General features: G+C 37.7%; 1 protein-coding gene across 1 annotated transcript in view; it reads right to left on the bottom strand.

Moving 5' to 3' along the window:
• Nucleotides 1–1245: 1245 nt before the first annotated feature.
• ABCB5 (ATP binding cassette subfamily B member 5) overlaps nucleotides 1246–25975 on the bottom strand; it is a 134054-nt gene continuing 109324 nt past the window's right edge. Inside the window, exons 24-28 of the mRNA XM_019443565.2 lie at nucleotides 18171–18327; nucleotides 15288–15485; nucleotides 10479–10685; nucleotides 4023–4169; nucleotides 1246–2486 (exon numbers count right to left, since the gene is read on the bottom strand). Coding sequence (XP_019299110.2) covers nucleotides 2289–2486; nucleotides 4023–4169; nucleotides 10479–10685; nucleotides 15288–15485; nucleotides 18171–18327 — 907 coding nt within the window. The 3' untranslated portion in view covers nucleotides 1246–2288. The remainder of the gene's footprint in view (nucleotides 2487–4022; nucleotides 4170–10478; nucleotides 10686–15287; nucleotides 15486–18170; nucleotides 18328–25975) is intronic.

Here is a 25975-nt window from a genome sequence, read left to right as displayed (position 1 = left end):
AGCACTTGCTGCTTCACCTTGCACTTTTATGTTATGGAGATGGCTTCTTTCCTTAAACCTCATGAACCGATCTCTGCTAGCTTCAGACCTTTCTTCTGCAGCTTCCTCACCTCTCAGACTTCACAGAATTGAAGAGAGTTAGTAACTTGCTCTGGATTAGGCTTTGGTTTAAGGGAATGTTGTAGCTGGTGTGATCTTCTATCCAGGACACTAAAATTTCCTCCCAAAGGCTATTTTACTCTCTTATCATTTGTGTGTTCATTGGAGTAGCACTTTTAGTTTCCTTCGAGAACTTTTCCTTTACATTCCTAACTTGACTTTGTGGTGCAAGAGGCCTAGCTTTTGGCCTCTGTTAGCTTTCGACATGTCTTCTTCACTAGGCTTAATTTTTTCTAGCTTTTGGTTTAAAGTAAGACACGTGTGACTTTTCCTTTCACTTGAACATTTATGGCCATTGTGGGGTTACTGGCCTAATTTCAATATTGTGTCTCAGGGAATAGGGAGGCCAGAGGAGAGGGAAAATGATGGGGGAATGGCTAGTAGGTGAAGCAGTGAGAACACACACACAACACTTATCAAATAAATTCACCGTCTTAATGGGTGCAGTTTGTGGTGACCTGAAACAATTGCAATGGCAACATCAAAGATCAGTGATCACAGATTACCATAACAAATACAAGAATAATAATGAGAAAGTTTGGAATGTTGTGAGAATTAAAAAGATGTGACCCAGAGACATGAAGTGAGTAAATGCTATTCACAAAATAGCACTGATAGACTTACTAAATGCCAGGGTTGCCACAGATCTTCATTTGGTAAAAAATGCAGTATCGAGGGGTGCCTGGCTAGCTTAGCCAGTACAGCATATTCTTGATATCAGGGTTGTGGGTTCAGGCCCCATGCTGGGCGTGGAGCATAGTTTAGAAAAATACAATATTGAAGTGCAATAAAGCAAAACACTATAAAATGAGGTATGCCCATATTTGCTAATCTAGGAGGGATTACGGAATTAGAGCCTGAGGTTCTCCTGCTCTGAGGCTTTTAAGCATATCCATAGGGTACTGCCCTTTTCCTCCTGCCCACTCTACTCTGGAAACAGAAACCACTAAGAGTTCTATATCCATGTATAATAGCAAAGTAGCCACAAGGCTTTTCAGTGCTAATGCTTCTAAACAATACATCTGTCCCCAACCCCCCACTCCTATTTTTATTTTCCACTTAAAACAAAGAGGCATAATACACAAATGGTTTCAGTTTTTTTTTATAATACTTCTGATCATTGGCATTGTGTACTTTAGAGAAGGTGGCTGTGTCAATAAATGGAAGAAAATACAATTAAAAATAGAGATAAAATCACTAGATGAAATTACATATTTAAGTAAAGAGAAAATGTGACTCAGTTTACCAATACTGTTATTTACACTTAACTTTTAGATAATACATACATTACATAAAATGAAGTACATATAAAATTTAAACAAATTACTTGATTGAATAATAGAAAATGGTTTTTAAATTTTTCACCCATAATAAAACTAGCTTTTATTTTAATAAGTGGTCATACACTGGTATGCCTATAATTTATTCTGCAAAACTCAAAGCTTGGAATAATGAAATCTTCAGAATGGATCATGTGAAGCATTTCACTTACTGGCAAACTAGAAGATAACTACCTAATCCTGCTGGGAATTTTACATTGTAGTCCTTCTTATCCCCCTAACAAAGGGATATAATGGAGTTTTGGGAAACAGTGGCTATTCATTAAGAGAAACATTGAGAGAGAGATTATGAGAGAAAGTCCTATGGTTTGGAGAACAGGACTCACTCAAAGTACTTTGATATGTGCTGCAAAATGCTGAAAGTTCCAAATTATAATCATTCTCTCTACAATGTCTGGCCCAATGACATCTTTCTCTTTACTAAAATTTTTCAGTTTAAGTTAACTGGATAATTTTTTCCTTCTTGGAATATATTCCCAGTTTTATAGTAGAAGTTGATAGGAAAATAGGTTGATTTTGCAGAAAACTGTTTTATAAGCAAATGTGACAGAACATTTTTATAAAGGAGGGTTGCAGGCATTATCTCACTTACATGAGTTTAGCAAATTTTTGTTTCCTTTAAAAAATCTGAAGAGAAGATGGTGTGTACACAGAACATGTCTGTACTTGAATAACATGATTCTAGTTATTGATATATGTAATAAAAGAGATCAAAGCATGCCAAATAATTACTAAGTATTCTTTCTTTGCATTACACAAAGATCAAAATATATGCTAATTCTAACAGTATCACTGCACTGACTGTGCATTTACTAATTTAAAATATATATCTCGATTTCTCAGGAGCTCTTGATGAGTTCCCTGTTCCTTTATTTTTCCATTTTGCAGAACTACTATCAAATCTGCATTCTGTATTGTGGACAGTCTGTGAGCAACCACTAGGCAAGTCCTCCCCTGGCTGGCCTTATCAAGGGCGTGCTGAACCACCTAGAAGAGAAAAGGGCCCATTATTGCTAGCTTGAGTTAGATGCTAATATACTTATCCAAATCAAATTGATAAAGGTAATCTAATAACATTCTTTCTGTATTTGCTTATCCCCAAGGAAAACTGCCCAGCTCTGTGAAATATTCACCGTATTCAATAGGAATCTAGCAAAAGTAACCACAGACACATTAAGACTTTTAACTAGAAAAGCTTTTGTGATAATGAATAAAAATGAGATGGTTGTTTATATATATGTAAGCAGTTCTAAACTCAGAGTCAGAAAGTAGTATTTCTAAACCTAAGCAGAATGCCTAACTTACTTCATTTCTTCTCATAGCATTCATTTATTTTAGTAGAATTTAGCTAGAAAACTGTCCTAGCAAAAATCTCAGATGCAATGGGTTATAATGTTGTATAGAGGAAATAGGAGTGGAGGGTGAAAACCAAAATTTGTTGAACAAATTCAACAAATTTGTTCAAAATTTGTTGAACATACAAAATGTTCATTCCAGTGATGGATATCTCACTTAAATCCTTGCAATAACTCTATAAGGTGGGTTATTTATTTATTTTTTTTCATTTTTCTGATAAATAAACTGAGATTCCAAAAGTCCAGGTCACTTGACCAAGGTTACACTGCTAGTAACTGATAAATCCAGGATTACAACTCAGGCATGTCTGATTCTAAAAATCATGTTTTTCTCTTTCATAACAGACTGTTTCCTTAGAAATCAAAGATAATCATTTGTAAATAGCAATCATGTGGTGGTCAACCACATGAGCTCTTAGATCAGACATCCTCTCTTAAAATTCAGAGAAGTTACTTAACTTTTCTAAGCCTTACTGAGCTAGCCTATCAAATGAGCATGCTAATAAAATAAGCTAATTCATTAAGTTGTGAGGATTGAGATAATAGTGTATAATGGACACTTGGTAAATATTAAAGATTGTCATTCATTCAACCAGTGTTCATTTAACAAGTAAGTGCCTAGTATGTGCAAGAAACTACTAGAGGACAAGGACATAGCAAAATTAAACATCTGAAGGAGCCTGCAGTGTAGGTCTATTGTCATGTGTCTCTTGGCTTTCTTGTTTCCTTCTCAAATGTAACTAATAGTCTATTAAAGATGGACTAACTATAGGTTCTGACACTGCAGTGTAGATTACTCTTTTATGCATGCAGATTGCCTTATGAATTTGTTTGGTATCATAAGAATAATAATAATAAAATAGGAAGATTATTTTTCTTGGGCTTTTACCTTGACTGGAGAAACATTTCAAGAATTGGGCCTTTTTGCTAAACCAATTCAAGTGAGAAAACCTTTGTAGAACATGAGCTGCCCTATGTCCCAACTCTTTCCCACCTCCCCACCAGCGTCTAACTTTTTTTTAAAGGCCAAAACCTTAATTAGAATTCGTGACCTATGACTACAGTTCTCTCCAGGTTTTTCTCTCCTCAAGCTGACCTTGATTTCTTCCACAGTACTCCACTCTCTTATTTGATATTATATTCTAAGATGAAATAAAGAGAATGTTACCTTTTCACTCTCATTATCAAGGGCTGAAGTGGCCTCGTCCAACAATAAAATTTTTGGTTTCCGGAGAAGAGCCCTTGCAATAGCTAGCCTTTGTTTCTGGCCTCCAGAAAGCTGTGTTCCTTTTAGTCCAATGTGTGTGTTGTATTTCTATTACAGGAACATGCAATTAAGAAAGCAAGGCTTGGTTATTTAAATTAGCATGGCAACTGTGGGCGAGAACCATCTAAATATTTCAAATTTTGCTTCTCTTAAAAATTTGTGTCCCAACAAGTTCTGAAATCTATTCTTGGCCTTTGTTGCAAATAAATGCTAAACCAGCAGTAAGCACTACCATCTCATTTACATATCTAATCTGATCGCAAACAGCAGACCTTTGCCATTATGCTTCTACAAAGGAATTGTTCGAATTAAAGCATAAGAAAAGAATTATTGGCAAAAAAAGTTCTCAGTAAACACAAATCTTTTCCATTAAATTACATTACCTTCTATTTTCAGGTCAAAACAATTAAAGGAAATCACTGGGTTTCCTCACACTGCCTCTTGCCAAACCTCTATGGGCACATCTCTCCAGGTACTGGGATGCTGTTCTCAATGGTACAGGTAACTGCCTGACAATAAATAAGGCTGATATCTGGAGACAGTCTGTTCACCTTTTCAGGCCATAATAGTGACATCTGGCACTCCCAATGTTTCTACAGCCCTTCTATTTACTAATGTCCTCTTCTCCAGTGTTTTCCTCCACAGAAGGATAAAGAAACTACGGGAGGAGTATCCTGAGGCTGCTGTAGTCTGCTAAATGATGACTGTCAGTTCAGTTGGTGCAAGCAGGCTCCCGATTTATTTTTAGATTGTCCCATTGACTCTACTTCCCTCTGAGGTTTCACACTGCTTTCAACTAGCTCTTGCTAGTTGTCTAACAAATATATACTACTGGTATCCAGACAAAAATGTGTGGATGGATCTGCTCCACTGGAAAAGCAAGGCTAATTATACAACTTTCTTTTTTTTTAAATTTTTTTAAAGTTTATTTATTTTGAGAGACACAGAGATGGAGAAAGTGGGAGAGGAGCAGAGAGAGGGGGAGAGATAGAATCCCAAGCATGCTCTGCACTGTCAGCATGGAGCCCCATGTGGGGCTTGAATTCAGGAAACTGTGAGATCATGACCTGAGCCAAAACCACTGGATGCTTAACCAACTGAACCACCCTGGCGCCCCTAATTATACAATCTTCTAAAGGTGGATCCTGTAGCAGCATCATTGAAAACATGCAGCATGTGATTAATATGCTATTCATTTTGTCTTAGTGCCTTAGAGAAGCTTGAATTAACTGCCTTTCCCTCCATATCTGACTGCCTTCAAGGGGTACCATTTGGGCAGAGTGGGTATTGAGAGAGCCTGTGACACAGCTTTATGATAAATGTGTCTACTTCACCTCAAAGTTCATTTTTCAATTTAAAATGTGATTTTTTGCTTCATATAAAACAATGGGTGTCTCAATTACCACAGCCCAGTAAAAGTGTCTTTTCTGAAGTGAATGCTGCCCAAAGAAAACAGACTTTATCACTTCTGTAATTTTATTTAGGACTGTCAGCAGGCTGGGACTCTTCCCTCTAAAATGCATTTTAGGGCCGCCTGGGTGGCTCAGTTGGTTATGCGTCCGACTCTCTATCTCAGCTCAGGTCATGATCTCATGGTTCCTGAGATTGAGCCCTGTATTGGACAGTGTGGAGCCTGCTTAGGATTCTCTTTCACTCTCTCCCTCTCTGCCCCTTCCCCACTCACATGCATACACACACTCTCTCAAAATAAATGAATAAATATTAAAAATTCACTTTATGAAATTTGGAACCATAGGGCAGGATAACAGATAAATCTATGTCATTCATTTCCATACACCACATAGTTCCCATCCAAATTAGAGAATCCAATCCTAAACCAAAAACAGAGAGAGGATTGGGTGGGAATGATAATGGTTTGTAGCTCTTTCTGGCAGTCTCGCTTAAATTGTACATAGATTCTTCTTGTGTAGCTAAAGAAGACACAATACTAGCTTAGAGGTCACTTTGCATTTCTTGGCCTTCTCTGGATTGCAGGAAGATATTAGTCTCAAGAATGAATTGGATTAAAATTAAATTCAGATGGTTTTGTCCATCTTTAAGCAGAACAGATTACAAATGGGGGTATACACATGGTCTCAATACCAACCTAAAAACATTTTCAGATACTTAAAGTGGAGGTTTTTATTTTTTAATGAAGAACTATAGACTTCTATTCTCCCGTTTAAACTGAAAATCTCAATCAATTTTTTGGCAATCAGTGGGATGAATGGTGAGTGTCCTGGAATATTCAACCTGTTTATGAGATGCTCAAGGAACAATGGCTCCTTGATAAGAACCTGGGGCTAAAAGCCAGTTGGGTCCCGGAGAGAATATCCAAAAAGAGTCTGATCCTAAACCAACTACATTCTAGAGAATCCCTGCAGGCTCTTGGGAGGAACTTCAGGGTGATTTCAGTGGTTGAAGTCTTACCCAAGGAGTCACGATGTGATTTGACTGAGAGCTGCAGCTACACTCGGTGTGTTTCTCAGAGGATCCCTAAGACCAAGGTGGGGTTGCTTCAACTCCCCTACTAGGCCAATATTTCCAAATATCTGTAGGTCATCTCCATGGCATATAGAATAGACGTGTTACCCTTAGCACACTCCAAACTGACTTGCTGTTTGCCCTCCTAGGTTGAGTTGCCAGACAGGTCCACAATCCTTTACTAGAAACCCTTAAGGATATATCCACTTAAGAATTCTGATTTTTATTTGTCTGTTTGACTTTCTCTCTCTCTCTCTCTCTCTCTGTCTCTCTCTCTCCCCGCCCAATGTGGGGCTCAAACTCACAACCCTGAAATCAAGAGTCACATGCTCTACCAACTGAGCCATCCAGCCCCTGTTTGTTTAACATTAGAAAAAAAATATACCATAAATTGTATATACTATGTATTATATATATTTAACACGTGACATGTATCAACACCCCCCAGAAATGTCTGGGGAAGCAAGTGGTAATCAAATATATGAGTATTTATGCAGAAATATTGGATTACTCATTCTTTTTTTTTTTTTTCAATTTTTTTTAACGTTTATTTATTTTTGAGACAGAGAGAGACAGAGCATGAACAGGGGAGGGGCAGAGAGAGAGGGAGACACAGAATCTGAAACAGGCTCCAGGCTCTGAGCTGTCAGCACAGAGCCCGACGAGGGGCTCGAACTCACGGACCGTGAGATCATGACCTGAGCCGAAGTCGGACGTTTAACCGACCAAGCCACCCAGGCGCCCCTGGATTATTCATTCTAAGTAGGATTAATAAAGGCTACATATAGCCTCACATCATTTTAGCCATCAAATATGCAAAATTTGTGTGTCAGGCATGGAGTTTAAGAGCTTTTGGAAATTGGAACTGGGGAAAAGAAAATGTGGACTTGCATTGTTCTCATCCAGAATGTTGTAAAGCACCAGGACTTGTCCTTTTAATGCCAGTCTCTGCCATACCTCAAAGGCCACAATGGCTTCTGGATGAGCAAACAAAAGGCTGAGCTCAGCAGCAATTTTTTTTCTTTAAAATCTTATTATGTTATTTCTTTGCCTAAAAATGTCTAGTGGTTTCCTATTTCCAATAAGACAGAGTCCAAACTTCTTAGCCTGGTATATCAGAACCTTCACATTCAGTCTCTGCTCATATTTTGGCCTCTTCTCAATTCCCTAGTTTATGCCTTTTGCTCAGGATTTTAAATTTCTTTCCCTCCAAACACCTAAAACTGTTTTATGTGTATATGTTTCCACACGAGCTTATTCTGTCTTCTAAGAATGTATTTGTCCCTTCTCAGCCTGGTGAATTCCTCTCATTCTTCAAAACCCAGTTTGTTTGTTTGTTTGTTTGTTTGTTTTTAATGTTTATTTATTTTTGAGAGAAAGAGCACGAGTGGGGGAGGGGTGGGGGGAGACACAGAATCCAAAGCAGGCTTCAGGCTCTGAGCTGTCAGCCCAGAGTCTGACACAGGGCTTGGAACCTATGAACCGTGAGATCGTGACCTGAGCCAAAGTCAGATGCTTCACTGACTGAGCCACCCAGGCACCCTTTCAAAACCCAGTTTAAAACAACATCTTCTGTATGGTTTTCTCTGAGCTCCTAGAGACTCTGTCATTCCTTCTTTTGTACTCTCATCATATGCTCTGTGTGTTTTTATTCCAGCAGGCTGTCCAGTGTATCATACACTTTCTCACCCAGTTTCCACAATCCTCAGCCAAGTCTTGGCAATTCTACCCTTACAGTATCTTTTAAATCCTGTTCCTTGCTTTATTTCACTTTATAATTACTAATTCAGGCATTCATAACACTGGAAATAGCTCCTACGTGGTCTCCCAACTCCCTGTATTTTCTTCACTACAAATGATCATTTACATTACTGCTGGATGTAATGTCCAATGCCCTATCTCAAAATGATATTTTGGTACCATGGCTCTACATTTTTTTTTTTTTTTGGAGTAACATTGATAAGTAAAGTTAAAATTAAAAACACTGAGGGGTGCCTAGGTGGGTCAGTTAAGTGTCTGACTTTTGATTTTGGCTCAGGTCATGATCTCATGTTCATGGAATTGTGTCCTGTGTTGGGCTCCACACTGACAGTGCAGAGCCTGCTTGGAATTCTCTCTCTTCCTCTCCCTCTGTCCGCTGCTTGCATTCTCTCTCTCTCTCAAAACAAATAAATAAACATAAAAAAAAACAAAAACAGTGAGAAACTAGTTATTCTTTCTTTTAGGAAATAATATCATCTTGGTTCTCAAAGTTTTTTACTGTAAAAAGTTAGCGCACTGAATCTCTGAAATATGTAGTTTTGGGTAAATGTGGGAACTAACACAACAAAAATAATGAAAGATAATAAACAGTTTAAGAATAAAAGTCAAATGGTATAAATATCAAATGGTTAACATTTTACCACACATAAATTAAAGAAACAAACCTATCAGGATTATGGGGATAACAATCTGACCACAAATTGACAATACAGCGAATGCCTTGGTTAAAAAGGAGAATTACCATGGAAAGATACTCATAGGGTCACAATATTTATAAAAATACATCAATCCTTTCATTATAGTTAGTACTGTAGAATCTTACTGGAGCAGGAGAAATTGTATTATTTATGGCCCCTTTCTAGTTATAGGCACCATTTAGTGTGGACAGGAGATGGTGAGGGAAGATCTACTTTTCCTCATCCTCAGAGAGTATGGTGACCATTACCCTCCCCCAAAGAACAGGATACTAGATTGTTTAATGTTTATTAAACTTAGGCATTCCCTTTTAAGGTGAGCTAGAAAATAACGTTGTAGAAGTTTGTTTCTAGTTAAAAGTAGGTATGTATATTTTAATTTAATTTTGTTTTTGTAAGCATGTATGCAGGTATAAACATTCAGATATTATAAGCACTTTAAGTTACAATTACTCATTTCTATTCATGGCTTCTGGATTTGTATTAATGCTTGCCATACTAAAGCTCTCTCTATAGTTAGCCAAGATTTTAACTTTCCTGTGTCAGCTGTCACAGAGAAATGACATTGTGTTTGTCATTTCAGAGAAGTGACAAAAATGGCAGGCAAGGACTTAACATTCTAGTGGGGAAAGAGGACACTAAAATAAATCTATAATCCCTCAGGGTAACTTTAGATTGTGATAAGCACCCTGAAGACTATATGGTATGTGATGGGAGTGGTGGGGACACTTTTCATAAGGTGGCCAGGGAGAGTCTCTGCAAAGATGGCATTTCAGAGAGCTTGAAAGTTAAGGAGATAGCTCTGCAAAGAGCCAGAGGAAGGGAGGTTACAGCAAGTACAAATGTCCTGAGGTAGGGAAAAACTTGGTGTGCTTCTGAGACAGAAAAGAGGACAGTGTGCCTGGAGCAGAATGAACACGTGGAAGGAGATGGAGAGGTGAGCAGGACCACGTCACAGAAGGCCTTGCCAGCTACGTAAGAAATTTGGACTTTATTCTAAGTGCAAAGGGATGCCATTAGGAAGTTTTAAGCAGGAAGGGACAGAATCTGATTTATGTTTTTAAAGGGTCCCCCTAGGTACTATGAGGAAGAAGAATTATGATGCGGCAGACTGGAAGCAGGAAGACAGATTAAGATGCTACGTAATCAGAGTGGGGGGATGATGGTGGTGTAGACCTAGGTAGAGTGTGTATGGATAGAAGGTAAGCAATCAAAATAAGAAAACGAATTCGGTGAATATTAATACAGTTTGGTCTTGGAAAAATTGGTCACAGAAAAATCTCAGTCTTCACTTTTTATGCATAACTTGATTAGATACTGGCAATAAATAAATTGTATAATTCAAGGAGCACATAAAGACAACCACTTAGGCTTACTTGGCAGTTTTGTAATTCAAGATTTCAGATATTTTTCTTACCGCAGGGAGACCCTCAATGAAAGAGTGGATATTTGCTGCATTTGCTACTTCTTTTATTTCATCGAGTGGCACAACACGGCTGTTATCACCATAGGCAATGTTCTCAGCAATGCTACGGTCGAAGAGTACGGGCTCTTGAGACACGATGGCTATCTGGGAACGGAGCCACTGTACACTCAGTTCCTTTGCATCCACACCATCAAATAGCTGCCAAAAGCAGAATGGAGAGTGGCATGTGAAGATCCAACAACTGTATTCTGTTGCAGTTCACTGTATTCAGACAAGTACAAATTATAACAAGAAAAATAGGAATTCAAGGTATTTCACAGTAAAATGCTACCCAAGGACGGATCATAAATCATATGCTGTATAGAAGCATAGTGTAACTGCCTAAAATGCCAGCTCCTAAACTTATTTGACATTGCTGTGAATGGCCACATATTCTAGAGACTTGCCTGGAGTCTAGAGTCAAGGCTGGTGCTCTGTGCTGAAGTCTGATGGAAAACGAGCAACCTCCACTGTAATAGGACCCCACTTTATTAAAGCCCAGAGAGAGAAGGTAGGGACCTATACAGTAGTCTTCATGTAGGTGTATGTCATTTTGTACATAGCCGTACTTATTCACATGAACATATAATAACACTCAACCAACATTTGATAAGCATATCTACTAGCTGATGTGGACTCTTCAAGTGCCAGGGAAATAGTGGTAAGCAAGACAAAGCTCTTGCCCTCCTGCAGCTTACATTCTAGTGGAGACAGACAGACAATAAACATACTAACAAATAATCAACTCAGAAAAAGAAAGTGTCATGAAAACTGAATAATGGGATAGGGACTGACTGAGGATGTGGGGACAGTGTGGGAAGCAGGTGGGTGGATGCATTATTTTCTACAGAGTAATCTAAGAAGGCTTACCTAGGGAAGTAGCATTTAGATTGAGACATGAGTGATAAGAAGGAGTCCACAAAGAGGTTAAAGCAAGAAAATTCCAAGCAGGGGAACAGCGAGAACAAAGGCCGTGAGTTTAATTTTTTTTTTTTAATGTTTATTTATTTTTGAGACAGAGAGAGACAGAGCGTGAGTGCAGGAGGGGCAGAGAGAGAGGGAGACACAGAATCTGAAGCAGGCTCCAGGCTCTAAGTCGTCAGCACAGAGCCCAATGCAGGGCTCAAACCCACAAACTGTGAGATCATGGCCTGAGCTGAAGTTGGATGCTCAGCCAACTGAGCCACCCAGGTGCCCCACTAAGTGAGTTTAAAGAACACTAAGAAGCCAGTGAGACTGACACATAGTATACAATGAGGTGGGGAGTGATAGGGGAGTTTAGTGAGAGAGGGAGGGGCCAGATCATGGGATGGACTCCATTTTATACAAACTGCAGGAGGAAATCATTGGAGGGTTTAAAGGAGAGGGTGTGCTATGCTATGTGCAAATAGATGACTGTTACCTATTGTGGGACTCACTGTTAACTCATTGTTATCACTGGTAATAGGGAGCCATTCTGGACCATTTTATTTTGCAAATAGTCATTAAGAATCTGTGATGGGAAAAAAAAACCCAACCCTGTAAATTGGAGGAGAATGAGGACTAATATGACATTCTTTGACTTTTGGGGATTAGAAGAGGAGGCAGAACAGGAAGTCTGTGTGTGTGTGTGTGTGTGTGTGTGTGTGTGTGTGTGTGGCGGGGGATGGGGGGTGGATGTGGTGGTTGTTGTGTTGCTGGGAAAGGATAATTGAAAACCTGAAAATGTGGAGAGTAAGAAAGGCACTAGTGACAATAAGTCACTGGAATGCTAAGGATGAAGAGGTTGCATTTTTTTGAAAACAGGATGCAGGACTTAATGGAACTGATTCAGATAAGCCCTAACCATGCATAAAGTTTTGAGAGGTGGGCGGTAGAAAAGGCCGGTGGGAATAGCAGGAAGCCTGAATCAGCTGGCAGAGGAAACTTATCTCTGTTTTAAACCAGAATGGTATAAAAAGAGCCCAGGTATGGATATTAGACCCCTCCTCCAACACCTGTATTCTAAAAGAATTCTATGCCTTGTAAGATCAAAATTCCTGTTTTCTTTTTTAAAAATTTCTAATTTGTAAACTTTTAATTTTTTAATTTTCATTTTTAATGTTTATTTATTTATTTTGAGAGAGAGAGAGAGAGAGAGAGAGAGAGAGAGAGAGAGAGAGAGAGATGGAGAGGGGCAGAGAGAGAGGGAGAGAGAGAGAATCCCAAGCAGGCTTTCAGGCTTTGCACTGTTAGCGCAGACACGGGGCAGAAACGCACAAACAGTGAGATTGTGACCTGAGCCGAATAGACTTTTAAAAAATTTTTTTGAGTATTAGTTTCAGGTGTACAGCATAGTGATTTAACTTCTCATACATTATGCTATGCTCACCACAAGTGTTACTACCATCTGTCACCATTCAAGGCTACTGCAGTATTTCTGGCCATATTCCCTATGCTGTGCCCCTTATTCTTATGACTTACTCATTCTACAACTGGAAGCATCTCCCACTCCCCCCTTTATGCATTCTTCCCATCCCCCCTTTCCCTCTGGCTACCACCAGTTTGTTCCTCTGTATTTATAAGTCTAATTCTGCTTTATTTTGTTTATTCATTTGTTTTGTTTTTTAGATTCCATATATTCCACATATGTATTTATCTTTTACAGTCTGACTTATTTCATTTAGCATATTATCTTTTAGGTCCATCCATGTTGTCACAAATGGCAAGACCTCATCCTTTTTTATGGTTCAGTAATATTCCATCACATATATATATCTTCCATATACATATATTCCATTATATATATATATCACATACATATTCCTTATACATTTGTCTATCAGTAGACACTTGGGTTGCTTCCATATCTTGGTGCTGTAAATAATGCAGCAATAAACATAGGGGTGCATATATTTTTTGAATCAGTGTTTTCATTTTCTTTGGGTAAATTTCAGTAATGGAATTATTGGACCATATGGTATTTGTATATATAATTTTTTGAGGAACCTCCCTACTGTTTTCCACAGCTGCTATATCAATTTAAATCCCTACCAATAGGTCATGAGGGTTCATTTTTCTCCACATCCTTGCCAACATTTGTTATTTCTTCTCTTTTTTTAAATGTTTATTTATTTTTGAGAGAGAGAGAGAGAGAGCATGAGCGGGAGACAGCAAGAGGGGGACAGGGACAGAGGATGCAAAGTGGGCTCTGCACTGACAGAAGAGAGCCCAACACAGGACCTGAATTCATGAACCATGAAATCATGACCTGAGCTGAAGTCGGACGCTCAGCTGACTGAGCCACCCAGGCACCCCTAATTCTTGTCTTTTTGATTCAGGTCATTCTGACAGGTATAAGGTAATATCTCATTGTGGTTTTGATTTGCATTTCCCTAATGATTAGTGATGCTGAGCATCTGTCCATGTGTCTGCTGGCCATCTGTATGTCTTCTTTGGGAAAATATCTCTTTAGGTCCTCTGCCCATTTTTAAATTGATTTTTTTTTTTTTTTTGGTGTTGAATTGTAGAGTTTCTTTCTACATTTTGAATATTAACCCTTTATCAGATATATCATTTGAAAGTATCTTCTCTCACTTAGTAGGTTTCTTTTTTGTTTTGTTGATGTTTCCCTTCACTATGAAAAAGGTTATTTTGATATAGTCCCAATAGCTTATTTTTGCTTTTGTTTCCTTTACCTTAGGAGACCTACTTAGAAAAATGTTGCTATAGCCAATGTCAGAGAAATTACTGCCTGTGTTCTCTTCTAGGACTGCTAGGTTTCAGGTCTCATGTGTATGTCTTTAATCTATTTTAAGTTGTTTTGTGTATGATGTTAGAAAGTAGTCCAATTTCATCCTTTTACATGTAACTGTCCAGTTTTCCTAGCACTAGTAATTGAAAAGACTGTCTTTACCCTATTATATATTCTTGCCTCCTTCATCAAAAATTGACTGTATAAGTGTGGCTTTATTTCCGTACTCTGTATTATGTTCCATTGGGCAATGTGTCTGTTTTTGTGCCAGTACCATACTGTTTTGATTACTACAGCTTTGTAATATAACTTGAAGTCTGGAATTGTGATGTCTCCAGCTTTGCTTTTCTTTTTCAAGATTGTTTTGGCTATTCAGGGTCTTTTGTGGTTCCATAAAAATTTTAGAATTGTTTGTTCTAGTTCTGTGAAAAATGCTGTTGGTATTTTGATAGGGACTGAATTAAATCTGTAGATTGTGGAGTTCCTGGGTGGCTCAACTGGTTAAGCGTCCAACTTTGGCCCAGGTCATGGTTCCATGCTTTGTGGGTTCGAGCCCCATGTTGGGCTCTGTGCTGACAGCTTGGGGCCTGGAGCCTGCTTCACATTTTGTGTCTCCTTCTCTCTCTGCCTCTCCCCTGCTTGTGCTCTGTCTTACTGTCTCCCAAAAAATAAAATAAACATTAAAAAAAATGAAAAAAAATTTGTAGATTGTTCCGGGTAGTGTAGACATTTTAACAATATGTGTTCTTCCAATCCATGAGCGTGGAATATCTTTCCATTTGTATCATCTTCAGTTTAAGATCAAAATTTCTGCCACTATCACGACAGAAGAATCTTTGAGTCTTTATATTTTCTATTTAGCCTCAAAGTCTTATCCATCATTTTTGTTACTGGCTTGCTTGTCTGATTAGTTAAGGGAGAGATTTTTTTTTTTTTAAACTACTGTCCTGTTTGCCCTATTCAAACCAGTAAGGATGATTAAGCCCAAGGGAATGTTTAAGAATAGCACCACCAAAAACGAAATAAGCTGTATTTAAAATCAGTCTTACCACTTGTCCTTTCATAGGGTCATAAAATCTCTGCAGAAGGTGGACAGAAGTGCTTTTTCCACAGCCACTGCTTCCAACAAATGCTACTGTCTTTCCTTTCTCAATACTTAGGGATAAGCCACAAAGGATGAGAACATCCTGGCGACATGGATAGGAAAAAGAGACCTCTCGAAACTCTATATTCCCTTCACATGTATCCTGGAAAAGAAAGTTAGCAGGGTTTAGAATGATGACTTAAAAAGATTGTAACACATTATAGCACACTGGCCGAGTGTTTTCTGAAAATTATGCATGTTTCCACATCATTTTATTTTAAATGGTATTCCTATTGAAGAGCTACTGACTGCATGATTGTTTCTTTCACTTTTGTATGGATCTTTATATCTGTACTTCTTGTCTTCATTACCGGACTTCACCAGCTTCTTAAAAAGCACTGGTTTCCTCTGGCTTCACTACCTAGACATAGTCTAATCTGCAGATTTGCTGTTTGACAAAATAATTACATATGTATACATAATATATACATATATACATACATATATATATATACATATATGTATATATATGTATGTATATATGTATATATATACACATATATTTATATTTATATATATGTATATATGTATATATTTATATATTTATATATTTATATATACATAAATTTAGTTTGTGTTTTACAGACCTTTATCACTTAATTCATAATAGCTGGGATCCTCATAAACTATATGTACAAATGTTATTTTTGTAAGTTGGACCATGTTTTACAGTTAATATACATTATACTTTGAATTGGGTTTTTGTTTTTGACTGGTTATTATTTGACAGTGATGCCTAAAAGCTTATTTATTTTTCTCTGTATGCTTTGATATTTTAGGGGTTGATAATTTGTAAACCAATACTTCTATATACCAGGGATGTTTATAAAAGACTTTCCAGAACTATCACTAAATGATTAACTTTCCCTTTATATATTTGGTTCATAGAATCTAGGTTCTTTTTGAACTTTATGTTTGCCCTAAATCAATTACATTTTAAATAGGTTTAATAGTCATGCTCAGCATATTCTGAGTGCAGCATACAGGTAGAAGGCAGAGGTAGGTGGAGGACAGGGGCATCAAAAAATGTTTGAAAATGATATTCTATTGTCAAAGAACTGTTAGGAGATATGGCAAAAAGTTAAGTGCAGTAGTAGTAATAGCTTATTTTTAGCTTATTCAGTGCTTTCTGTTTTGCCCCAAAATGAATATTGTTTATGCAATAATGTTTGACAAAATAAACCCAGAAATTGAGAATAATGAAGAGTGTATTATTTTGTGTATGTTCTGTGCCTTTGGGAAAGGCATAGAGATATTCTACACTTCTAGACTTTAATACATTTTAAAATTTATTCTTACTATTTTAAACACTTTATTATGGAAAATTTCAAACAACTGAAAAAGTAGAGAGAATAATGTAATGAACTGTCTCCCAGCTTCAATAATTTCTGACATTTGCCAGTTTTGTTTTAGTAGGCTTTAATTTTTAAAAGCACAGTGAGTGAAATTTAGAAGTATCTGTATATTAAATAAAATGAAGATTAAGTAAATTAATTTTACAGTCTTTATTAGAAACGTTTCCATATTCCATGCCATGTAATGTAGTTCTAGGAAGACATTTATCAGTGAGATACTCAAATCCTCTACTGTAAGGTTCTGAAAGAAATGAGTAACAATGTTATTATCCATCTAAATCCTAAAATTAAAAAGAAGTTTTCTACAACCTTTACTTTCCAAAAGACAAGTATGAAATCTTATTTTGACTGTGATGCATCGTTGAGCATTCTATTTTGAGAATTTCAAGATCTTTTTATTTCTTTAACTAATGACTGGCATTGGCATCCCTTTTAATAATTATGTAGCTTTAGTAGTAATGTACTATTTTAAGCTATCATATGTAAAATCGACTGTTAAAATTCGAGTGGGAAATATTTTTAAATGAAAAATTTCTTTTAAGTATATACCTAATGGCTATTCTTACTTTTAAATTTAAAATGTCTAGGGGGTGCGTGGGTGGCTCAGTCAGTTAAGCGTCCAACTTCAGCTCAGGTCAGGATCTCACTGTGGGTTCGAGCCCCACGTCGGACTCAGTGCTGACAGCTCAAAGCCTGGAGCCTGCTTCAGATTCTGTGTCCCCCTCTCTCTCTGCCCCTCCCCTAGTCGTGCTCACTCCCTCTCTCAAAAATAAATGTTAAAAAAATTAAAATGTCTAGAAAAATCTTAAAGTTGAATTATATAAATATATGATATGTATTTAATATATAAGATACTATTAAGAGGCTTGTTTTGAAATTATATAATCTCACTATTATTTCTCTTTTAATATTCATGGTCTTTTAAAGTTTGTGGCTAAATATGTGTGTCTGTGTATATATGAATTTAATAAATATACTTCCTTTATTTCCCTCTTCTGTTTGCATATGTAAACTATAAAATATGGGGTCTGAACCAGGAGGCATTGTTCACTTTGTATATATTATCAGAGAAAAAAACGAATTAACTCTACTGCAAATCTTCATCCAAGACTAAAGCTTCTGTTGTCTAAATAAAATTAAATATATGTTAATTCTTTGTTCAAGAACATTCTCAAGGCATCAAGCAAATAAACCAGAAGTATGTATTTTTCAATATAAAATATGTAGAGGTTTCAGTAGCAGAGGTAAAAATTTGCTTAAGACAAAACCCCCTTTTTCCCTTTGTAGCTATAACAGTTACTTTATACAAGTTTTTAATTCTTTATAGCACTATCTTTTGAAAAGTTATCACATAATGCCTTCATTTAAGTCTCTAGAGAGCATGCATACAGATAATTAATAATGTAGATATTTAAAATCATAGTTGTGCTTACTGGTGTTTTCCCTTCTTGACTATAGCTGTCTATAGTTGGTTTCTTTTCCAACAAAGCAAACAGATGTGCAGCCCCAGATTTGGCTCTTGAATATTCAGGTACCAAAACAAGTGTTTCTCCAATGGCCATAGCTCCATATGCAATTGCAGTAAAAACTCTGTCAAAAGATAAAACATTTGAATCTTAGGTCCATTTTCAAACAATAGGACTCTAAAAAATAAAGGAAAAATTAGGCACAGGAATATAACCTTTTGGTCCAGACAATACCACTAATGCTAGAGCCCCAACCATGATATGTCTTTTATAATTTTCTACCAGACAGTGATCATCTGTAGCATTGTACATCAAAATAACCTTTGGAGCTCAGGTAATCTTAAAAATTTCTCTTCCTATTAGAGACCAAGATCAAAGGCCCTAACAAGTAAATATAAAACTTTCTAGTCACTTTGATACAAGGCTTACTTGCTTGGAGATGTGACAGAGAATTCAACTGACAATGGGAAGAATGAGTCTGCAGTAATGAGATCTGAATTTACACAGTAGATATGAATGTTTTTTTCCCTTTTTTTTTCTTTTTTTGCATATAATGTAGTTAGAACAGATAATTGATGTCAGATGATTGGTTATCTGCCTGAAGTACTACATGGTTTAAAGAGAGCAAAGAATGGAGACTGCACTTTTTAAGGTCCTCAAAACAAAATAGGACTAAAATATACCTTAGCAAACCTGGATGAAGAGCTTTGATCTTTTAGGTATGCTATACAGATTATGATCTGTTTTAATTATAAAATAGCAAGTATGAAAATGATGTCTGGAAGCATACAGAATATTCACAGATATGTGGCATATCATGTGGCCATGGTTAAATATTTTTCTATGTTCATTTTAGCCATGAAAACATTTTACTATAATAAAAAATAACGTATCTCCATAGCAGAACTAAAGGTATAATTCAGCTAAGACTGGACAAGTTCTAGTGGCTTTATTTATTTATTTATTTATTATTGAAGGGTAGTTAACATATTATTATATGTTACATTAGTTAGGTGTACAGCATAGTGATTCAACATTTATATACATTATAAAATGATCAGTATGTTATCTGTCACCATATAAAGTTATTATGTTATTGACTTTATTCCTTATGCTGTACTTTACATCTCTGTGACTCATTTATATTATAACTAGAAGGGTGTATCTCATAATCACCTTCCACTTCTTTTGCCCATCCCCCTACCCCTCTCCCCTCACTGGTAAGTAAAAGGACATCACGGGACCCACTTGCTTATTTGCTATGCTGGATCATAGCAAGGTAAACATGTTCTGATCTCCTTGTGAATTTCTCTGGTGGATGTTGATGAACTTTCTTCAGTGACCTAGAACTCAGATCCTGAATTTTGTTGCCTTTGAAAGGTCAAGCACAGTATAAAATATAAAAACAACCAGTTTACTTGGATGCTTATTGTTCTGTGATGTCAAGGCATTTTTAGTACTAATGTTTACAGAAATTGTTTAAAGCTCAAAATGCCATTCAAAATACTCACTAAATATCAGAAGTGATTACTGAGTTTAGGTAACCCATCAGAGTTTTTGTTTTTGTTTTTTGTTTTTTGTTTTTTTAATTTTGAGAGAGAGAGAGAGAGAGAAAATGCCTGTGTGTGTGAGTGGGGGAGGGGCAGAGAGCGATAGGGAGAGAGAGAATCCTAAGCAGGCTCCGCACCATCAGCGTGGAGCCCGACTCAGAGGCCATTCCTATGAACTGTGAAATCACAACCTGATCTGAAATCAACAAGAATCTGACATTTAACCAACTCAAACACCACTCAACCTCCCCCACATTTAGACTTTCTAATGGGAGCTGATCCCACTGTCTCAAAATACATCCCTAAGGGGTGTCTTTGGGGATGAGGTGAAATTTTCCATTGTCTTCAGGGAGAGAGTTGACTCCAATGAAGAGGGTTGCTCAACACACCCTGACCTCCTCCTGGCTGGCTCACCAAAAAGGTGTTACAGGGTGGAGTGGGGAGACCTGGGCCCTGAGGCCTCCACCCAGCCTGTTCCAAGGATGTTCCTGGCAACTCTGGGTCTCATTGCAAGAAAGAATTCAAGGTCGGACCAGACACAGTGGATGCGTGGTAGAAGCAGGAACATTTATTAAAGTGAAAATACGCTCTGTGAGAGTGGGATGGCTCAAGGGAGAGCTGCACCTTGTTTTTGTTTTTTTAATGCAAGGAAAAATCTGACTGAGTCAGACTTAAGTCTTAATCTGATGCAAGAGTCAGCAGGTGAGATGGAAAGATCATTGGATTGAGTCAGGAGACCTGGATTCTAATCCCAAAGAGATAGAGGCTTCTCAGAACAATACAGAAAAATATTTCAGACATGGCAAAATATCTACCTGTCCTAAAATTTCCACCAAAAAAGTCAGTTTAAGCATTAGGGATAAATATAAACAGGGCAATGTCTTTGTTACATCCCTCTTAAAATGGAAGTTACTGAGATGGGGAGAAGGGCATTCCATTCAGAACTTTTATCTGTGAGAGATATACGACCTGAGGGATGCACAGTAGAGGAAGGAAAATTTCAGTCGAAAAGGGAGGGAGAGTACCAGCTAAAAGCCCTGATGCTGTCTTTCTTAATTGAGGGGAGGATAACTCCAGATAGGGGTTGATGTTAATGAGGATTATACAGAGGAACCTAATTTTGTGGTGATGGAACTCTTACCATCAATCAGGGTGAGTCAGGGACATTCATCTATTTTTTCCCCAGGTGGGTTCTGTATAAAGATAGGCCAATGCTGGTCTGCCACAGAACATGCCTTAGCTGACTATGGCCCAATTAGCTAGAATGAACTAACCTGCAGTTCAACTCTACTCAAAATGTATTTATTGTACAACTTTTTGCACAATTTATTGCAACTCTCTGGGTTGGCTAGGGTTGAGTGAGAAGAATATTGAGCAGGAAGAGGTCTGGGAAGGATTTTCAGGGGCTGGGCTTCTGCTTCCTTAGTTTTATGGGTTCTCCTGGGTTCATGGGGCCAGTGACACTACATCCTCACTATAATGATTCTTTTAAGCATGTCCAAACAGTGGGGAAATCCCCTTGCCCATCATGGCTGCTGAAATCAAATTGGAATTTTACAAAGATCCTTTGTCTAGGAATAACACAAAAAAGTATAGAAATGATTAATCCTAATTTTAACACAACTGATCCAAATAGGAATACCCTGCATAGTTACTAGCTCTAATCTGTTTCCCCTTAATCTTGCTTCCATACCCAGTTTGTATACCTTTGGTGACTTACTCTAATAGGAAGTATACTAGGAGGTTCAGAGCCTGGGCTCTGAAGTCAGACCAGCAGGACTGCATCCAAACTCTACTGTTTATTTATTAGCTGTGACCTTGGGCATGTTCTCTGTGCTTCTGTTTCCTTATTGGCAAACAGGAGATAATAGGGCTAGCTACATCTTACAGCATTGTTGTGAGAATTAAATACATTAATAATATAAGATGCTTAGTGAAGTGCTCAACAAATGTTTAAATCATTATTTTTCCTCTCACAGAATTGAAAGTTAATGGGACACTTTCTGTTGAAAATCAGCTCTCACACTTCTATAGAGATACATTAGCACACCAGCACAACTTCTAAAGTCCTCGCTCAGTAAGTTTCTTCTTTTTTACTGGAAAGCAGAGTATTTTTCCTCACAGATGTGGCCATTATCATTATACCCACACTCATAACTCTTTTCCCCTAACATCCATATAACACTCCAAAGATCCTTTTCTTCTGACCCTAAATCCCTTCTTCAACACATGGGAGATAGAAAAATACACAACTTATATTCATTTGGCACTCTGGGTTTTAGAAAATGTTTTCATATACTTGTTACCACTTCATCACCTAGGAGATAAATAGGGCAGGAACTCTTATCACTTCTTAACAAATGAGGAGACTCTCGCTCAGAGAAATTAAACAATTTGTCCAGGATCACTTAGTTATAAAACTAGGGCTGGGACTGGAACCTCCTTATTCACTGTACTTTCCCTTACCTGGTGTTCGTTCCAGTGGAAAGCTGGCCCGAACTGTCTCTCCCTGCATATTGGGGCTCGTTACCACTTGTATCCCATTTCAGAATCTCCAGAGGGTCCTAGATATCAAACCTGCCTTGATTTGTCTCCTTTAGATACCTTCAGTGGTTGATCCCTCTATCTACTCTCCTTATCTTGTCTTCTTCTCTTCTGGATAATCCCTGGGGAGGAGCCTGGTACAAGTTGGGTGGCTGCCACAGCAATAACACTGAGAGAAGACTTTCCTGTTTTCCTTGTTTTGGTTAATTAAGGCTGCTCTCCTACCCAATTATAATGATGACACACACAGTTCTTCCATGGCTATTTGGTCTACCTGAGTAAAGATGGTGGTGGAGGCCTGGCTTGCTTCCTTCTATCCCTTAGTATTTCAAGATATCAACTAACTACTAATATTCATTGAAAACCCATCTATGTTGCTCTTTTGGCCAATAGTCACATTTAATATTCAAAGTTCAAAGGATTACTTGTCAAAAACTTTATTTGGCCTTTTGGAGGATTAGGCCACAACACAAAAAATACCTGGCTCTGCTTCTCAGCAAGTTTTCAAAGCTGTGGTTTTTATTATCACTGTACTTAAAGTTACCATGCCCATCTGCTTCCTGCTAATATGTAGAGCAAAGAAGGAGGAAACAGATATAGAGGGAAGTTCTGAAGTGAAGGTATGGAAAGTTACAGAAACCCTCTGCTGGACACTAAAAGTTTCTGAGCTATATTGCAAAGGGCAAGTCAGCTAGAAACAAACCTAAAGGTGCTAATGGAAAGTCAGACAGGAGAAAATAAACTTACTTTGTATTTCTCAAAATGTGCACATTTATAGTGAAGTAAATTGAAAGTGTTGCCATGGTTAACAGGCAGAAGGGGAGAATTTTACTACACATATGTGTGTGAAAACCTAAACAAGAGATTTTCCAAATGCCTACACAGTGCTACAAGGCAGCAGAATGAAAATGCTCTCACCTTTTTAAAAATGCTTATCTCAGAGAAACGTTTACAGTAACCGAGATGGAGGAAGACAGCTTCTACCATAAGAATTGTATGTTGCCTTCTTTTAAGAGGAAAAAGCTAACGCTTATAGTAGCCTTGCTGATAAACTAATATTATGAGCACATCAAAAGGATTTTGCTGTTAACAATTATGCATTTTCCTTTAAAGGGCACACTGTCATTTCTGACAGAGACAGCTCACCCATTCCTGTAGCTATAAATCATGAAGATACATTCACATTTATTGGCTGAATAACATATCTTTATTTTTTAAACAATAAACTAAAATATGACTTCACCAATTTTTATACAATTCTAGAAAAGTTTCTGGTAGTGGCCAATAGAAAAAACCCCATGGTTTTAAGCAGGTAAGGAGAGCAGCCTGGGATTTAGTCCCTATGCTCGTATTTCTTAAAGTGTGGTCCTCAACTTCTGTGCCTCAGAATAATCTGGGATGTTTCCTAAAATGTAGTTTCCTGGCCCTATATCAAATCTACAAATCTCTGGGTTAAGTTTGTGAGGGGAGATGCGGGTATCTGCATTTTTAACCAGCTTCTTGACTGGTGAGCTAGGAAACCACTGATTACAGAACACACAAAGTTCTTTTCACCTAAGGAGGTTCTAGGAGGAGGAAGTTTTCTTTGTAAACTTCTTCCATTCAGTTAGTTGATTAGATAGAAAGCTGTCTGTCACCCTAGATTCTGAAAGGCATAGAGTCTACTAGGCCAGGTATAATTCAGTGTGTCTAAAGGACACTTGTCACATATTCATGGTAGTTGGGGGCCACAATGGGTCTTTAAGAAGGCTGGAGACTTTGGTGTTGATGGCAAATCTCATCTATTCACATTTTGCATAGACCGGTATCCATATTTCCCAGATGCTCTCCTTTGTCCATAGTATAAAAGTATGGGTATCCCTACTTTGCCTGTAGTCTGGTTGAATGAAACTGAAATGAAAAATGATACCAGTGACCCTAGCTCAGATAGCTCCCTATTTCTTCCTTTCCTCAGGAAGAGAGGAATACCAATTCGATACTGTTCATTAACCACTGCCCTTATATTAATAGTCCAACATAAGTTCTGACAGCTAAAAATGTCTCCATGGTTCCAGAAATGACTGTTTTTAATGAATTTAATGAAAAGAGATTCAGGAAGTGTGATAGGTTGGTAGTAGGAGGAGTTTTTGTATTGGAGCCTTTTGATTCCCCTCTATTTCAGAGTCATAAAATAACATTAAGCAAGTTACTTGTTCCATTTATGTTAGGAAACAGCCCAGCTCTGGATATTCACATGTTGGAAAACTAAAGAAGAATAAAAAAAAAAAGTTTATAGGAGATTCTATGAACTTTTCCTACAGAATTAGTAATAATAATGATCATAATGACAATAACAATAAAAAATGTCTGCTAAGTAAAGCCTGTGGCATCTTGAATTGTGATTTTGGGCATGTTAGCTAACTGTTGTCTTGAGGCTTAATGTTCCCCATCTGTAAACTGGGAATCATACTGCACATAGTAGTTGAGAGGATTAAGCAGTTAATATATGAAAAATCACTAATATTGAGTAAGGACTCAGTCAAGATTTGCTGTTATAGTGATTATTGTATGAAACAGAATGATGTCAATTGCAGGCATGACTATATTTAACATGATTTTGAGGCTGCATCATTCTTCAGCTAAGAAAATTCTTTGCTTATTTTTAACCTAAACAAATCTCAGTAAAGAAGTGGACTCCCAATTACAACCATCCTATTTTTATATAAAAGGTTGTCCTTGACTTAGACCCAGTCCTTCTGCCAAAGCAGCTGGTATTAGATGTATCAATGTAGAAGGGAAGAAAAATAGAAAAATCTGTGAAAAACAGGAGTAATATATTGACTCTGGAAGCACATTTCCAGGAAAACCTGGACTGCCTAATTATTCACCAATCCAAATTTTCCTCTTTATTTTTTTATTTTTATTTTTATTTTTTTTTTAATTTTTTTTTTTCAACGTTTTTTATTTATTTTTTTGGGGACAGAGAGAGACAGACAGAGCATGAACGGGGGAGGGGCAGAGAGAGGGAGACACAGAATCGGAAACAGGCTCCAGGCTCTGAGCCATCAGCCCAGAGCCTGACGCGGGGCTCGAACTCACGGACCGCGAGATCGTGACCTGGCTGAAGTCGGACGCTCAACCGACTGCGCCACCCAGGCGCCCCTATTTTTATTTTTTTTTAATGTTTATTTATTTTTGAGAGAGAGAGGGAGAGACAGAGCATGAGTGGGGGAGGGGCAGAGCATAAAGGAGACACAGAATCTGAAGCAGGCTCCAGGCTCTGAGCTGTCAGCACAGAGCCCAACGCAGGGCTCGAACCCATGAACCACGAGATCATGACCTGAGCTAAAGTTGGACCCTTAACTGACTGAACCACCCAGGCACCCCCTCTTTATTTTTGATTCATTTATTTATTCAATAAATATTTACTGCATGCCTATGACATGCCAAGCTCTTGTTTTTGGCTCTAGGGAAATATTAATGACCAAAACAGGCTAAGCCCTGCCCCACAGAGCTTACAGTCTGTGCACTCAATACAGCAACAGAAAAGATCAATTCATGTAGTGATAAGTGCTATCACTAAATAAAACATGGTAATGGGATATAGAGTGATAAGGCGGATGGGTAAAGAGACTACTTAACAAAAGTCTCTCCAGGGAGTGGACTTACCAGCAGAGGGCAGGGTGGTGACAAAGAGGC

This window comes from Panthera pardus, unplaced genomic scaffold (assembly GCF_024362965.1).
Source record: "Panthera pardus isolate Hobbes unplaced genomic scaffold, ASM2436296v1 HiC_scaffold_8, whole genome shotgun sequence".
NCBI classification, from domain to species: Eukaryota; Metazoa; Chordata; class Mammalia; order Carnivora; family Felidae; genus Panthera; species Panthera pardus.
This window is presented reverse-complemented; position numbering and strand designations above follow the sequence as displayed.